We start from the raw sequence: 16,857 nt of genomic DNA on the forward strand, positions 1-16,857 counted from the left end.
GTTGCAGCATCAAATGACATCCAAACGTAACGAAACTTCTAGGACATGTTTATAAGACCTAAGCACACATTCTTATGGTCTCAAACCCCACTTTAGGTCAAATGCCAAAATCGCGATTATTAACAGCAGTGGATTTTTGATCTAGTTGTTTTCGACCCAGAATGCATCTAAATGCTTAGCAATGATGCCCCAATACCCCGCCTATGCTTAGTTTTTTATTTTGAAGTGTAAATTCCTATTTATGATGAAATTAGGCTGCGGGTCGGCGACGCCAAAAGCTACGAATTACTGTGATGTGCTTACATCAATGCATAGAGCTCTTACATGCGGTTGCAATGCAACAAACGCAACTGCAATGTGACAATTGGGGAGGGAGTAGGAAGTGCGAGAAGGAGAGAAGTGAGCGCCGTTAGCTCACGCTGTGTATATCATTATTCAAAAACTTAATAAAATCTTTACAAAGTTGGCCTTTATACCTTAGCTAAGCTCTAAAATGTGTAATGTTCGGTGCCCAAGACCTTTGAGGCTCTACACTTATTGTATCTGCAACCTAGGTACACTAACTAACCTATGCTTTACATCTTGGAACTCTTATTGAGCCCGTAACACGTTATAATTATCACAATGGCTAAATAAATTGGAAAATTACAATACGTGACCATTTTGGGAAAATGTGAAAAGTGTGTAACTCCAATCTTCACTGCTTCTTCATATTCATCTTCAATGTGCATCCATACGTCTTCGGTCTTTAACAACTCCTGTTAACTAACGTTGACTCAGTTAACATTCCCCCCTTTCGATTTTAGTGCCCGTCTTCGGGCACTGTTGAGAAGTATCCGTGGAAGGTTTTTGACTCTTTAACCAGTAAATACTTCTCATCAAAGTAATAGACCTCTGAATGGTGAATATTCTAGTAGAATAAAACCTAAATTGACAATATAGGTTGCATGAAATGTTTCAAGTACTAATGGTGGTCACATCCATCTTACATATTATAGTTTTGATAAGACGGAGGAAGACACAAATAACATTGACTTGAGCCTCGTCGAGCCACAATATATCAGGGAGAAAGGCCTCTGTCCATATCATGAAGAGATGTTTGTAAGCTTTGTGGGACATGTATCAATTTTATCCTTGCCCACCAATACTCCGATGCATGGACTACCAAATATTGAGATTCCACAGTGCAACTCTATGGATGTGTGTCAGTTTGGCAAAATAGCTCGACTCTTGCATGCAACGGCCAATGACAATGGACTATTATTCGTTGTGTGCCAAGTTGATGATAACGCGATGGTGAGAGACATTATAGCTGTTGCAAGATGGCAAGAGCACCACACCAATGTGGTCGTGTGCAAGACTCCAATATGCAAAAAGGAAAACACAAATGTCCATTCATTGCTTGTCTTTCAAATGAAGAAGGGGCATCCACAGACAACTACGGCCATTAGATTACCACAAGAGAACACTTAGTTTGATTCGCTCTAGGAGGGTGAACGGGCAAACCAATAGGATGGTACGTCATTGAGAGGTAAAATTAAGCATTATGCACAAGTAGAGCTATACTTTGTCATATTTCTCTAACCTTTGAATGTTTTTGCAGGAGGCGTGGAATGCGCGCATGGCCTCATGTGGCAACTACTGACTCAAAACACAAACCAAAATGATGTTGTGGTGTCATAGGAAGGAGATTTTGGAATGCTAGCATTTCTTGGGAGCCAAATTGGTCGCATGGTTACAAATTTTGAAGACAACAAGGACTACGTTAACAAGCTTCATAGCATCTTAGACCAACAAGCCGTTTGTCTAAGAGAGATGCAAAAGCGTGGAAAGAGGCAAGAGATTGAGATGGCTCATACGACAGAGGAAATAGAAAACACTCAGCAAAAGCCAAGAATTGTAAAGTTGGAACCACAAACCCATGGCTTAGATTATGATTTTTTATGCGATCCTGACAAGTTCTACCTATGAATTTCTTGTAAGCCCATGTGGCCACACCTGGTTTTAATTGAATGAAAACTGGTTCTTGCAAGATGTGGAATTCTATCAAAGTGTTTGAACTTCAGTATTTTTGTTACTTGATTTGAAGCTAAAAAACCACGAGATTTACATGTTTTGTGGAGAGAGAGAGAGAGAGAGAGAGAGAGAGAGAGAGAGAGAGTGAGAGAAAGAAGGGGAGAGACCAAACGGAGAGAGATGTATAGAGGAAGATTGCATAGAGGTAGAGAGAGAGGAAGAGAGTTAGAGGGAGAGAGATAGATTGATATGGAGAGGGAAGAGAGATAGGGAAAGATTTTGGAGGGAGCTTTTCTCGCTAAAAATGGTAAGTAAAGCAATAATAAAAAAAGGCTTGCTCCATAGTTCATATGGAGCAATCTTTTTGGAGCGAATTTTTTTGCTAAAAATGGTAATTAAATCAAAAACCAAAAAATGCTAGCTGCAAAGCTAAGGCCAAACCCCTACTCCTAACTATGGCCTACATAAGCATCCTCTTAAACAACTAGCTAAGATGATATGAGAGAGTAGCTCCTTGTCAATGCGTCTCTCAATTACTTTGCTCAAAAGTAGGAAAACAAGGTGAAAGTCACAATAACCTACATAAGAGGATGATAAGAGTGTGTGACACCCACTACTAAATGTCCCTCTTCATAGAAATAGGAAAACAAATGTCAACTATACCTCATAGTGTGCCGGTCCTGAATATACAAAAGACAATGCTTAGTTAATGCCTCTCTTACAACAAACAACAAAATTACCATTGTTACCTTGCCATGTGGCACTTTTTAAAAATCTTTATTCAATGGTTCACAATTGCTCCCAAGAGTTCAATCCCTCACTAAAATCTTATGTAGGCCAAAGCCCTATTCAACAAGCTTAATATAATGGTCTTCATTTGCTCACAACAAGCTTTATCCGATGGTCCAATATTGCCCCAAGACTTTGAGGAGTCTACTAAGGCCTTATGTAGGCCAACAATTAAAAATTTCAATTCACATGCAAAGGTAGATCAAATAAAATGCTAAAGGTTGGCCTATCACACTTATTTACTAAGGCTTGTTTCAGAAAGCCAAAAAAGGAAGACAACCCTACTCACAATCAGAAGACAAGTTTGTTATTTTTGTTTAAGTGGTTCCCAATTGCTCCCAAGAGTTTGAGGAGTCTGCTAAGGTCTTATAAAGGGTAGCTCTAGATAATAGCATTGCAGAGGATAAAGGTCTTATAAAGGGTAGTACCAGATAATAGCATTGTAGATGATAAAGGGTATGCAATACTACCCTTGATCATCCGCATTGCCTAATCATACGGCGGAAAATATTTAGTTCATTTTGCAGACAATAAAGGGTAGTGTTAGATCATACCCTTTGTAAAAGGCCTCTTGACCTTTTACAAAAAGATTTGAAGTAGGAAATTTAGGTGAGACAACACCAAACATAGTGATACTAAGCACTCTATGAATGATGACACTCTCAAAGGAGGTGGAGGGTGCATACCACATATGAGAGAGAGAGAGAGAGAGAGAGAGAGAGAGAGAGATACCTTCGATTTCTCTCTTGCCAAAACCTTTCCAAAAATCCAAGGGAAAGTCACTTTCCCTTTTTGAAAAGGGAAACATTGTTTAAAAATAAGAGAATCTTGAACTTGTCGAGTAACACAAAGTTGGATTCTCGATTTGGGGTGCCAATGGCTGTATTAAGGCCTCATGTATGCCAACAAGATGTCCCAAGGAAGAACAACATTGCCGGAGGCGAGATGTGAACACGCATCTTAGAATTCATTCACAATAAGAGAAAAGCCCTTGTTTCCTTCCTCTCTCTCTCTCTCTCTCTCTCTCTCTCTCTCTCATGGAGACAGCCAAAACACAACATGGAGCATAAAAAAGAAGATGGATTCTTGTAAAAGAAGAATTTCAATATGTGATAAAAAATTCAGGGCCACATTTTTGTAGTAAAACATCGAAGCATTGCATTAGTAACTGCCTCAGGCAAGGCCAACAAAGATAATTTCAAGTCACAACGTCAAATGAATTATTAAAATGTAGGCTCACTTGCACACTAAAGCTTTTTCTAGAAAAACCAAAAAAGGAAGACGGCACAACTCAGGATCAGCAGACCAGTTTGTTAGTTTCGTTTAACGAACATGTCCAAGCCCCTCAAGAATGGGGGTGCTGCTGCCGTCGCAGCAGCGGGGCATGGCAGCGCCGGACCGCTTAAAAGCGTGGCCTTCAAGATGGTACCCCCCATGAAAGCTGCAGAGGACCCTTGCAAAAACGCCAATTCAGGGGCTCCTCATCCCAAAGCGCCCACCCCTTCTTCTTCCTGTGCTCCTCCCCACAGTCACTCCATCATGCGCATTGGCCCTCGATTGCGTGCTGAAGGATTGATGGTTCCTCCTGCTTCTGATGCAGCAACTTTGCGGCGCCAAGTTGCAGCTCTTCAGGTACACTCGTTGCTACTTTATGCCCACAGAATGTTGCTGTTCTTGTGTGAGAGGCTCTCTGTGGAAATGTGTGAGAGATATATATAGACCATGAACAAGCCCCTTGTTTGTTATGTACGCCTACTTTAGAGTTCAGCTGCAATGATGGTTTTCGATAGTGGGCGATCGCTTGGAATTTCTTCCATTTCTTTAACACGTGTGAGAGAGAGAGAGAGAGAGAGAGAGAGAGAGAGAGAGAGAGAGAGAGAGAGAGAGAGAGAGAGTTAATATTCTCTAGTGTAGACTTGTTTTTCAACAGGTAGATTTGGAAGCGCACATTGATGGAGAACATCGACTACAAAATATTAACCAACAGCTCCGTGAGAGGTATGCTACTTTAAAGAGAGCTGATTTTTCACACACACACACACACACACACACACACACACACACACACACACACACATTCACACATTTTTTGGTGAAACTAAACCATGGAAGAAAGCTGGAAACAGTCATATAAGACCTGAAGCTGCTGAAGTGAAGTGTCTCTCAAATCAAAACAATTATGAAGAGAGTGAAGGAGCTATGTATGTAAGTTTGGATAGGATAAGGATGAAAAACTGCTGCCACGCTCAAAAATCATGCTGAAGATGATTGTGTTTATAATAATAACCCAAAGTGCCACGAACCGCACCCAAGCAAGAAAACACTCATACTCTGGTAATGGTGGATTTATTTAGCCAAAAATTCAGAAGAGTTCCAAAATAGTAGCAAGGGAAACGATATTGCAGCTGTTGTGTAACCTCGCGAAAAAAATCTTGAGCATGAGAGGAAAGCCATAGCATGTGAGGGACTATCACTGTACGTTAGAGCTACAGTTACATAAAGAAGCACTTTGAAGCTATGTGCTAGTGTGCTAGAAGCTCCAACATGGACACGTGTGAGATTGCGCCAAAAGCAAATCCTTTACTTGCGAGGCAATTTGCACTTCCAATTCTTTTATATAATACTTTTCCACTAACGGATGGGTTTGTGCAAATGCTATAATCGATCGAAAGATGATTGTGTTTATAATAATAGCCCATAGTGCCATGAATTGCACCCAAGCAAGAAAATACTGGAGACTTTGGTAATGATGGATTTATTCGGCCAAAAATCCAGTAGAGTTCCAAAATAGTAGCAAGGGAAATGATATTGCGGTTGTTGTGTAACCTTGCAAAAAAAATCTTCGAGCATGAGAGGAAAGCCATGTCATGTGAGGTACTATCATAGTAAGTTAGCAGCTACAGAAACATAAAGAAGCACTTAGAAGTAATGTGTTGGTGTGCTAGAAGCCCCCCAACATGGACACATGTGAGACAACACCAAAAGAAAATCCTCTACTTGAGAGGCAATTTGCACTTCCAAGTCTTTTATATAATACTTTTCCACCAACGGTTCGTGCAATGCCATAATCGATCATCATGCTCCGAAATCGGGTGCGGGGAATGGAGCAAACGACATACATTGGAGGGAGTAAGTGTACAAATCGACGGATGAGTAATGAAGACAATTAAATTACCATATTAGCCATGAAGTTTCAAAATGTTTTGTACGAAACTCATTTCAAAAATTTCAAAACGGTTTTACAAGTTTATGAAGTGTGGCCAAGAGATAGAGGGGCAGCCACTTGTTTGGAATGCATATGTGATAGATTCAGAAAGACGTCAGCTAGGAGAGAGGACACACATTGATTGGGCTAGATGGGATGATGGTCCGACAGCTTCTTTATGTCGTTGGTCAGATGCTTCCTTGGCTGGTGCTGAGGTCATTAGTGCTACATACGGGATGTACAGAGGGGTTGCTGTTCGTATGAGAGAGATTGCTATTTCCTGCTAATTGGCATGGCTACATTTGGAGACAGACTGTTTTACCTTCTCATCAGGGTTGTACATTTGGAGACAGACTGTTTTACCTTCTCATCAGGGTTGATGGGCGATTTTTGACCCTAACTCTGGTGACCCGATTGTTGTGCAGCAGGGGACTTTGGTGTTTGGCATTGCACGCACTGGCCATCATGGCTATCACATCAGATTGGTTTTTCAGGGTGAGGTGCCTCTTGATCAGTGGCTGGGTGCTCATTGGCAGCCTGTTAGAGTGGTGGGCTCTCTAGAGAGGTGCTCTTGTGTTGACCCTGTTTTCACTACAAAGGAGGCACTGCTTTGGAGATTGTGGATATGACAGAGAAGGCCCCTGATTGAGTTGGACTGGGATCCTGGCGAGTGGTAGTGGACTTCTTTACAGGCTAATGGGGCCCCTCTTTCATTTTTTGAGTACACCGTCTCCCTTGGGAGGAGGCTTATCTTGTGGACATGTCGCTTGCCTCACGTCCACGTCAGCGAGAGGTAAGGTAGTGCATCTACCTCGGTTTTCAGCGACAATTTGGTCATGCATTTGGACCCTCTAGACCAGTCGTAGGATATGCTATTTCATGTGGATGATTGTGCATGCAGTTTTGCTTGTTGGCACTTGGGCTGCAATCATTGGTTATAGTCTATCTTGCCAGAGGCGTAATTTGCAGCTTAAGTCTATGAGACACTGTTTTTGGGTTAGCCCATATGCTCAGCTAGTGTGGAGGGTAGTTTATCGTCTGTTGATTAGAGTGGGTATTCATGATGGGTTTGTGACGTGGGGAGGAGTTGCATGGCTTTTGCAATTTCGGAGGTCACACGCCTTTTTCCAAGGCTCATCGACTGATCCAGTCTTCATGCTTACTTCAGTGGGCTATAGACCGGGCACTCTATAGATGATTCGAGATACAGGTCATTAGTTGGACCTTTACCATGTGGAAGGCTCATTGGGCTCGTGATAAGTCGTCGTCTCTTGATTTGGTCGAGGATGTTCTTTTGAGGCTGTGTATATCGAGCTCATTATATGTGATGCGATCATCTTATGTAACCATGATTATGCAATTATGTGCTCTCTTGATGTTACATTGATGCCCGGAGTTGTGAATACTAGATTTATGCATACTTTGGGGCCATTTGGAGCCGATTTGGGCACTCTTTATTTTCCTCTTTGAGATCTTATGCAAGTGTATGATTATGGTTATGACCTACGCATGGCTATGGTGATCTTGCCAGAGCTTTGAGAACACCAAGGAGCTCCATAGCTTCTATATCCATTCAAGGGATATACTCTCTTTTTTTATAGTGGAGAGACGTGGATGCTCCTTTTTTCAGACATGGCGAGATCTTCAATTCTTTTCAGTCTGGATCATGGTCATATCACATGGCATTATGCACCTCCCTAGTGGTTCATTTTGCACTCCTCATACAAGCCACCTTGATGTCTACATAGCCCTCACATTGTTATCCCCGTTTTGTACATCCTTTGGTGATCGGCCATTGCATCTCCAGATCTTTTGTTCGAAGTATACAGCCAATTTTCCTGCCATATATATATATATATATATATATATATATATATATATATATATAGAGAGAGAGAGAGAGAGAGAGAGAGAGAGAGATTTTTAACATCTGTGTGAGGCCGAAGTTGGCCTACGAGACAAATCAAATATACATGTGGTGTATGTCCTCCATTTATTGGAAAAGACAAACAATCCAAACTGGTACAAAGTAAGGATAAGGATAAGGATAAACACCTTGTTTGTGATGGGATCTATGGGGGGAGGGGGGGGGATGGAGCTGTAGTACTAGGGGTATGTGCATGTCTATATGCTCAGGTAGTACAACCATGCAAATGCATCAGGCTAACTCACTCGATCGTGTGCCAATAGGAGGGTGTAAAATGTGGTACATGGAGGATCGTGAGCAAGAGATGCTCGGATGAATGCAGCTGGGTGAGCCGTTATCTGGCCTCGTCTCTCGCCAGTAGCTCGACGCGCTCGGGTCTGGATCTCCTCAATCTGTCTAGGGTGGAGTCGTGGGGCTCGATATCCAGTAACACGTGGGCGTCGTCTGGACCGGCTCGTCTCAGCCTGTTGGAGTCACTCCCATCGGTGTATCTGGGAGTGGAGGGGGTGTGGTCCTCTGGAAAAAATCTTTAAGCTTTGATTGTGTCCTCCCCCCCGTCTTTGTAGGTGGTTGTAGAAGTGTGTCTCTGTGCCTCTGTATCTCCAACTGGTAGCGCCCTAGCTGTCTTTGATCTCGAGAGTGTATGATCTCGCTGAGGGTAGGCTGCCCTCTGAAAAGTGACTCGTATTTGCCTCTAATATCATCGTAAGCTCTGCATCTGCAAACAAAGTGCTCCTCATTCTCCACCTCCTCTCTACATACTCGGCAGACTCTCTCCTCCTTGGGAATGTCATGAGCGCGCCCCACCTCTATCTATAGCCTGTGTGATGATACTTTGAGCTGACTAATAGTGTTGTGTGGTATGTAAATGTCCATATAGCGTGGTCGCTGTATGAACCGGTCCTCCAGTATGGTAAGGAAATGATCTCTGTAGTGTGACATCTTCCGCTGAAGGGGAGATGTGAGCCAAGTCTGTTTGATATATAGCTGCCAGAGATCCTGTCGGAGCACTATGTTTCTCTCACTGCGTGGAGATGAACCTGGGGTGAGTCGGGGTCAAACTGGAAAGGTGGCAGGCTCTCAAGATCAAGGCCATGTGCTCCGAACCATGTGCTAACTTGTGTGTATCAAGCTGTGATTCTGCTATTTGTATGGTTGACTCAAATGCTCGCCGTGTGAGTCTTTCGGTCGAGAGCTGGAGCTCTCTCACTTTTTGGTTAAAGCAGATCGCCTGAAAGAGTGTCTCCACTACCATGTGTGCTTGCCTCGAAACAAGCGGGAGATCATATATAGCTGTGGTCTATCGATCCGCACCCATCGGCTATCTGTCAATCCAGGTGCCCACACTGCTGTTGCGTACATCAAGGCTGGGGTGACTAATGTATCAAATAGCCAGCCCTTCATGCGGGGCTCCTGAAAGTGTGCTCGATGACATCTCCGCTCTAACATGGCCAAACTGCATATCCTCGGGTGAGTCTATTAGTGGCGGCCTGCGCCATGGAGAAGGGTCCCTGTCTATTAGTGAAGGTGACTCCAGGTAGACGTACGTAGGTAGGGGGGGGGGAGAGAGAGAGAGAGAGAGAGAGAGAGAGAGAGAGAGAGAGAGAGAGAGAGGAAATGAAATGAAATGTTATATTAAACGTCTTCAAAAGGTCAAAATGACCTATGAAACCAAACTGATACAATCCTTGTGGATCTAATCCAATGTCTGGGTACAAAAATAAAATGAAGTAAAGTGAAAGACTAAAACTAAAAGACTCAAATCGTCAGCCTGAAAATCATCATCATCATCATTTATGCCCGGCATCGGGCGTTGTCCAAGAAAGTATTGCATCGGTTGCTGAAGAGCTTCGTCAATGTCCGCCTCTGTAAATAATCGTACTGGGCGTCTCCCATGTCGTGCTAGAATAGTCCCGATTCTCTGGTGGAGCCTCCGTCGATGTGGTGGTCGCCCCCGTAGACGTGGGCGTCTAGCTCTCCCAAGCTCTGTCCACTAATATACCTTTGGTAGAAGTGGGCTCTGAAGTCTGCTGCAAAGCATGCTCATCCAGCTGCGGAGTCCCTCCTCTAAAGAAGTCAGTGATCTCCTTGTGTGAATCAGAGTTACCGGGGAACGCCCCCTAGCCCCCGTTCCGGCGTTCCGGGGGGCAGTTCCCTTCCCGAACGTTCCGAAACGTCCCGGAACGTCTAACGTTCTAGGTGGCCAGTGCAAACCGGAATGGTTGTTCCGGAACGTTCCGGAACGCCCCCGGAATGTTCCGGAATGCCCCTGGAACGGCCAACGGCTACAAACAAATTTGGCAAAAATTGGAAAAATTGAAGTAAATGTTTGGGCTTCTTTTTGAAGTGTGGAAGGCCTCAAGGACTCATAAAATGCACCCCCCCTCCCCCTTTCTCTCCACAAGCTAATCCTCAAGGGTCAAGCTCTCTCCCTCTCACACTCTCAAGATCTCTCCCTCTCAAGACTCACTCTCTCGAGGCTCAAGGCTTCAAGCCTTCAAGCTCTCTTCCTCTCCCTCCCACTCTCTCAAATCTCTCCCTCTCCCTCTCACTCTCTCGAGTCTCTCCCTCTCAGTCTCTCAAGCTCTCTCTCTCATCTTCATCTAGTCATAGCAAGGTTAAATGGTCTTCAAAACGAGTTTTTTGTGAGTATTAGAGTCAAAGCACTCTAATACTCCTTGTATTTAAACACAAGGAGCCAAAAAATGCACTATTTGGGTGTTTTTTAACCTCCCGTTCCGCGCCGTTCCTGTTCCGGACCCCTAGCCGTTCCCCCGTTCCGCGGGGATCCCGTCGCCGTTCCCGTTCCGTGTTCCGGGTAACTATGGTGTGAATGTCTCCCACTACTTGGTCTCCTCAAGAGACTTTCCCTGTGTCTGCGTAGCTCTAGCAAAAACAACCCGAGGCATCTATGATCCTGATATCTAATGACTCTAGCCAACGGTCCAAAGCCCTCTCTGAATAGACAATGAAAGCGGCCTCGTATCTCGTAGTATACCGGACAATGAAAAATGTGATGTAACTCTGTCTCGGGCTCTATTTGACATAACTGGCATATCCTGGCTTCTGCTTGTACTCTTCTAAATCTGCCAGTCTCAATCTCAAGCTGATGCGATGATGTGCGCATCTGACCAATAGCACATCGTATCCCATAGGATAAATGTGTGTACATATAGGCAGGTCTGATCACATATCCATCCTCTGTTAGTTGGAGGAGATGCTCTCTATAGAAAGCCATCTTCGTGCCCAACTCTTGTACCAGCTGTATCTATGTGCTTCTGGTATCTAGTTGAATCAAATCCTGACGTATAAGTCTAGTGGTCTTCATCCATGTGAGAGAAAGGGAGGGTGCATCCAAGGAGTACTGGAATGGAGGCAGTCTATCCATGCTGAAGCCGTGTGATTGAAACCGTGATGTCATCTGCGCATACCAACATGCTTTGTCTCCTTGTAGTGCTAGCTGTCGGGATGACTCAAGTGCTAGTCGAGCATATCTGTCTCTGGGAAGGTCCCATAAATTATGCATGAAGGAGATTGATTTAGTAAGGGCCTCAACTACGAGAGGGGGGGCAACTAGCTCAGCCCGTATAATCTCATGTGGCACTGAGGCCTTAGCCCTCATCCAAGAGATCATAGAGACTAGAGGCCTCTCCATACATCTCCATCCATTAGTGCTACAAGATCTGCCCTGGTGGTCCACTGAGGGCCCCCAAATCTGAACCCCATAGAGCACAGCTGAAGCCACTAGAGTGTCAAAAAGCCACAGCTTTGTTTGAGGTTCCTGAAACTGAACCTGCGCAGTGCGAACACATCTTTTCCAAACCTCCCAAGGATGCATAAGCTCTCGTCAATCTAGTCTCTGTTGCTCTCCTCAATCTAATCTAGTCTCTGTTGCTCTCCTCAATGACAATGCCGGTCCACTGAAGACTACCCCAAGATAGGTGTATGCATCTGTATAATCCACCGTCTTCTGGCCATATGTAAAAGTAGGTGCTGACCTCCTGAGCCACTGTGGTGTGGTGTTAAAACACCATAACCTTGGTTTTTCCCAGGTTAATAGACAATCCACTATCGTGGGCAAATGTGTACAAAGCATCTAAACGAGGCTGCATCCCCTCCGGGGAGTTGGAAATCAGCACAATATCATCAGCATATAACAGTAGTGGGATCCATGTCCGTACCAACTGTGCTCCTCTATCACCATCCCTCTCAATGTAGTCAGCAACCTCATCCACATACATGCCAAATAGTGTAGGTGATAGTGGGCAGCCCTGTTTCACCCCAATAGTGGAGTGAACCAAATCAGAAATCCCCTTTGGAATGCGTACATGCCCCACTACTGACTTGTATAGAGCCATGATCCCCCAAAACAACTCTTTTGGAACCGCCATCTCTTGTAGTCTGCGCATCAGTCTAGCTCTGGGCATTGTATCGAAGGCTTTGCGGAAGTCCACAAAGCAACAATAGAGCCGTCTCCCACGTGATCTCCCTTGCTCAATAATGGCTCTGAGTGTCAGGATATGATCAAGAATAGAGAAACCTCTCTTGAAACCCGCCTGTCTTGCTGCCCGTACACCCTTTCTCTTTGCCCATCTACTCAACTGCTGCTCAAGGATGGATGCGTACAACTGTGCCAGTGTATGTCCAATCATGATAGTGCGGTAGTTCCCAGGCTCCATAGAGTCCCCTGACTTGAAGATAGGTAGAATCGTGGACAAACTTGAAGTATCAGGTAGGCCCTCGCACATGGCACGATTGAACATCACTGCTAGAAGCTCTGCAAGCAAATCTTTGGCATGTATAAAATGCTATGCTACCAGGCCATTGTGATCATATGCTCTCCTAGTCTTGATCCTGTCAATGGCTTTCTTTACCATCTCGGTGGTAAAGAAAGCAAAGGCGTGGGCATGGCTCTGGCGGATCTGGAAGAGGTGGCTGCCCCGAGACGGTGTAGAGAGATGATGCATATTGACCCCATTCCTCCGTAGAAGTGATGACCGGTGGGAGGGAGTGCTCATGGAAGAGTCGCCATGCCTCGCCTGAATCCATGCTCAAAAAAAACTAAAAGAAATCCTACTCTAGCCGAGGTAGAAACGCCCTCTTCTTTCATCGTACCAAACGCGGAGAAGCAATCCGTGACTGCCTGTGAGTAATGACACCTAGAAGTACCTCCCTTTGAAGTCGGGCTCTCGTCTCTCTGCACTCCTCATCATACCAGTTATTTTGGGGTGTGCTCCCAGAACGTCGGTGCTGCCCAGGCTCAGTATGGGGGTATGCCTCTGCTACTGCGTCTTGTAGTTTCTCTGTCAATATATAAGTGACCTCCCCTAAAGGTCTCCTTGGATCGTTTGTTCGTAAGCGTTTGTAGATACCATCTATGTAGACAGAATCAGTTTCTGAAGTAAAAGTGTATTGGGTATGCATAGGAGTTTGTGCCAGTCAAGATGTGTTGAATTGGAATGAGACGATAAACGTGAGGAGAGCATGATCTAATGGTACCCCAATAGGCCTGGGCCCGCCGACTGTAAAGTCCTGAATAGAGGGTATGAAACTAGGCTGAGCCAAAACTTAATCCACTGTGCTGGCCCCATGTCTATGAGGAAAGCAAGTGAACACACTCGACGTTGGAAATCTGTGGAGGCCATTCAAGATGGCCAGTCCATGTGCAGTCTCCAAATCTGTCAGATATCCCCCATATCCAATGTTCTCTTCATCCTGCGAACACCTAGCCAGTCGCATATCACTGACATCCAATTCTCTCAACATTTCCTCTGAGGTATTGTAGAAAGCTGCATTGAAGTCTCCCAAGAGAATGGCATCTCCATCCCTAGAGAACTCCCATATGTCCTCATCCAATATCATGTAGGGTGACTCCCCCTTGGGCGATGCATAATGAGATGTGCTAGTGGCAAAATAGCATATTGCAACGTAGTGGCCTCCCTGTCTCTGCTCTCACTTTGACCCACATATATCTGGCCCGCTCATCCCTCCGAACAATACGAATGAGGGGTTGCAGCTCCTCCCTAAATAGGACTGCCACACCTCCTGACCCCCGTCCTCTATGCGTTGATCTTACCGCTTGCCTACAAGTAGTCTCCCATGGTATCCTGTCACTCTAGGTAATGTGCCACCAGGAGTCTGATGCGTTACTGAGTAAAAAATAATGTTTCTTCCCTTAAAGCTATCCTTAAATGCGCCTACATCTAGCTTCATTGATCCGTTACAATTCCATGCTGCCATTTTAAGGTTGGTGCATAGTTCTTGCACCGTCATGCAGTGCGTTTTTCCAACACCACTACTCTCCCTCCCTTGTAGAAAGCTATTTTCCCTTTCTCCCTTGCCGCCTTGATCTTTGGCATCAGTTCTTGCATGTGTGCTACCTGTGTTAGAGTGAGGTCACCACCCAAATAATCTCAGTTTGCTCGACTGTTGGTCTCTTCTTCAGGAATTCCTTCCTAGCTTCCAATGTAGGGAAACATATAATGAGTGCTCTTTCCTTGGGGCTTCCTTGCACCTCTTCTTCTGCTTTTCCAGTGTCTTTGAGACCTGTAACACGCACATGAAGGGCTCTAGTCTTTCTCTTTTGCTCCTCCTCAATTGTCATAGTGATGATAGTTGATGTCGGTGTGGCTTCATGCATCTTATCTTTTCCGTTCTTTGCATTTTCCAGCCACTTTTCAGCTTTATCAACCTTCTCTTGTGTTTTGAATAGGTGCTCCGCCCACGAAGAGGTTGTTCGTGCCTTTTGCTCTTCCTCTTCTTGTAGAGTTTTCACCTGCTCCTTAATGCTTTCGAGCTCCTTGATAATTGAGGGTTGATTTTCTGCCTCCTTTGCGGAGATATTTTTGCAAGGTGCAAGGTCTCCCTTAAGTGCTTCGATCGATGCATCCTTTTCATTCATGCGTTCTTCCATTTTTGATTTCAAGGATTCAAACACAGCAAGTGCACCCTCTAATCTTTCTGCGTCATACATTCCATTACATTCATTTCTGCCCTCACAATCATCTACATTTTAGTCTTCAATGATGCGTACATCTCGTCACGCTTTTTAAGCATCTCTGTGTCCAATTCTTTCCTCATATCTGCATATATAGCTTTTTTGTAAGTTTCCGCATTTGCATACATCTCTTTTTCAATGTCACTCCTCAAGCGGCTCAGCTCCACCTTAATCATCACCTGTACCTTCTCATACATTAAGCCATCTTTGACTATAGAAAGTTTCGTTGTTCTCATAGAACTTGGCGATGGTTTCTCTCTCTAAACCTTCGCCTAAATGTCGCTGCGGGGTTTCATAAATACCGTCATCTCCGACATCGATTGGTTGGTCCATCCCCAAGCACCCGAACGATTCCTTGCGATTGGATTGCCTTGGCCTGTGAAGAGAGAGTGGCGACCTGCTGCTGTGTGCCGCCTTCGACAGCACGCAAAAATCTCTTTTCGGGAGGAAAAGAGATTTAACAAGATGCGGGCTTCACTTGGGCCCACTTGCTTGCGTATCCGCACGCTTGTGTGATCTGTGTATGTGTGTTGTGTGTGAGTTCGTGTGAACCATCCCTTAGCAGAGATGCGATAGAAGACCTATTGCTATAGAGACCTTTATTGCGATAGAAGACTTTGCGATAGAGAGAGAAAGAGGGGAAAGTCGATTACCCTCGGCCTGCGTATCGCCCTAAGGCTAAGCCCAACGAATATGGCCTGTTGTGACCTGTCGTGCTAGGGTTCACTGCCGCTGCAACCTTGCAGGAGTCGCGTTGTCCCTCTGCAAACCCTAAGTGGCGGGCTGCAATCATTAGCATGCGCACACTTGCTGAACAACGATGACCTGCACCTGTTTTCACGCGCCATAGCTGCCCGCCTGTGCACTCATGTCCTACCTGTATGTGCGTTGCATAGAGAGAGAGAGAGAGAGAGAGAGAGAGAGAGAGAGAGAGAGAGAGAGAGAGAGAGAGAGAGAGAGAGAGAGAGAGAGAGAGAGAGAGAGAGAGAGATGAAATGTTATATTAACGTCTTCGAAAGGCCAAAATGACGTATGAGACCAAAAAGTTACAATTGGTGAATCTGATATCATGTCTGAGTACGGAAATTACAAAGTACAAAGTTACAAAGAACTAACACTAAAACACTAAGGAGAAGGGAAACAAATCTGAAGTTGATTCGGGATTGAGACGAGATACGGGGGGGGGGGGGGGGTTGGTGGATTTAGATGAAATCTCTCATCGGTCGTTGTCGGATCTCATCAACCTCCTCCATGGTTAGTACTCTGGTTGGGCGTCTTGCATGTCGAGCTAGAGTGATCTGTATCTTCTGTTGCAGCCTTCGTCGGTGGTGGGAGACCCCCCAAGGTCGTGGGCGTCTTGATCTGCCTAGCTCAGTGGCTCGGTTAAGCAGCGTACCTCTAGTATGAGGGGTTCTGAGATCTATTGTAATGACTGCTCTTCTGGCTCTCCCTTGGCTTGTGTAAAGAAATCTGTGAGTTCGTCTCTGAGACTCTCTCTCCCTGATGTCCTCAGCAAGCTCTCCCTAAGTCTGCGCAACTCTAGCAGGAACAGTCCGAGGCATCTTTGATCCTTGTATCTCAAAAGGTCCGAAACCTTCTCTGAACAGACAGGGAAGAGGCCGCGTATCTCATTGTATGCCGGGCAATGACATGTGTAGTGCAGCTCTGTCTTTGGCTCTAAGTTACATAGGTGACATATCTTGGCCACTGTTGCACCCCTCGAAATCGGCTAGTCTCGATTTGGAGCTGATGTGAGGATGTGCGTATCTGCCCAATAGCGCATCTTATCCCATGAAATAAGTGCGTATCCATGTATGCAGGCCTAGTCACAAAGCGGTCCTCTGTGAGTTGGAGAAGATGCTCTCTGTAGAAGGCCATCTTCGTGCCCAACTCCTGTGTCGGCTGTATCCATTTGCTCCTGGT

At 45.1% G+C, this 16,857-nt stretch overlaps 1 protein-coding gene across 11 annotated transcripts in view; it reads left to right on the forward strand.

Annotated features, from left to right (window-relative positions):
- The first annotated feature begins 3,945 nt into the window (after window positions 1-3,945).
- The window catches only part of LOC147433816 (uncharacterized), a 147,986-nt gene continuing 135,074 nt past the window's right edge, over window positions 3,946-16,857 (forward strand). For 4 of the 11 annotated variants that reach the window (XR_015185299.1, XR_015185301.1, XR_015185306.1 and 1 more), the window contains exons 1-2: window positions 3,948-4,437; window positions 4,736-4,803. Coding sequence is in view for 3 of the 11 variants with exons in the window: in XM_086490423.1 (XP_086346549.1) it covers window positions 4,138-4,437; window positions 4,736-4,803 (368 nt within the window). In the remaining 8 variants the exon portion in view is untranslated. Of the gene's footprint in view, window positions 4,438-4,719; window positions 4,804-16,857 lie in introns of all 11 variants that reach the window. The other 7 variants (XR_015185303.1, XM_086490424.1, XM_086490425.1 and 4 more) reach the window with 6 other exon arrangements.

The sequence above is a fragment of the Adiantum capillus-veneris genome, chromosome 19 (genome assembly GCF_014529385.1).
Source record: "Adiantum capillus-veneris isolate H3 chromosome 19, ASM1452938v2, whole genome shotgun sequence".
Taxonomy (NCBI): Eukaryota; Viridiplantae; Streptophyta; class Polypodiopsida; order Polypodiales; family Pteridaceae; genus Adiantum; species Adiantum capillus-veneris.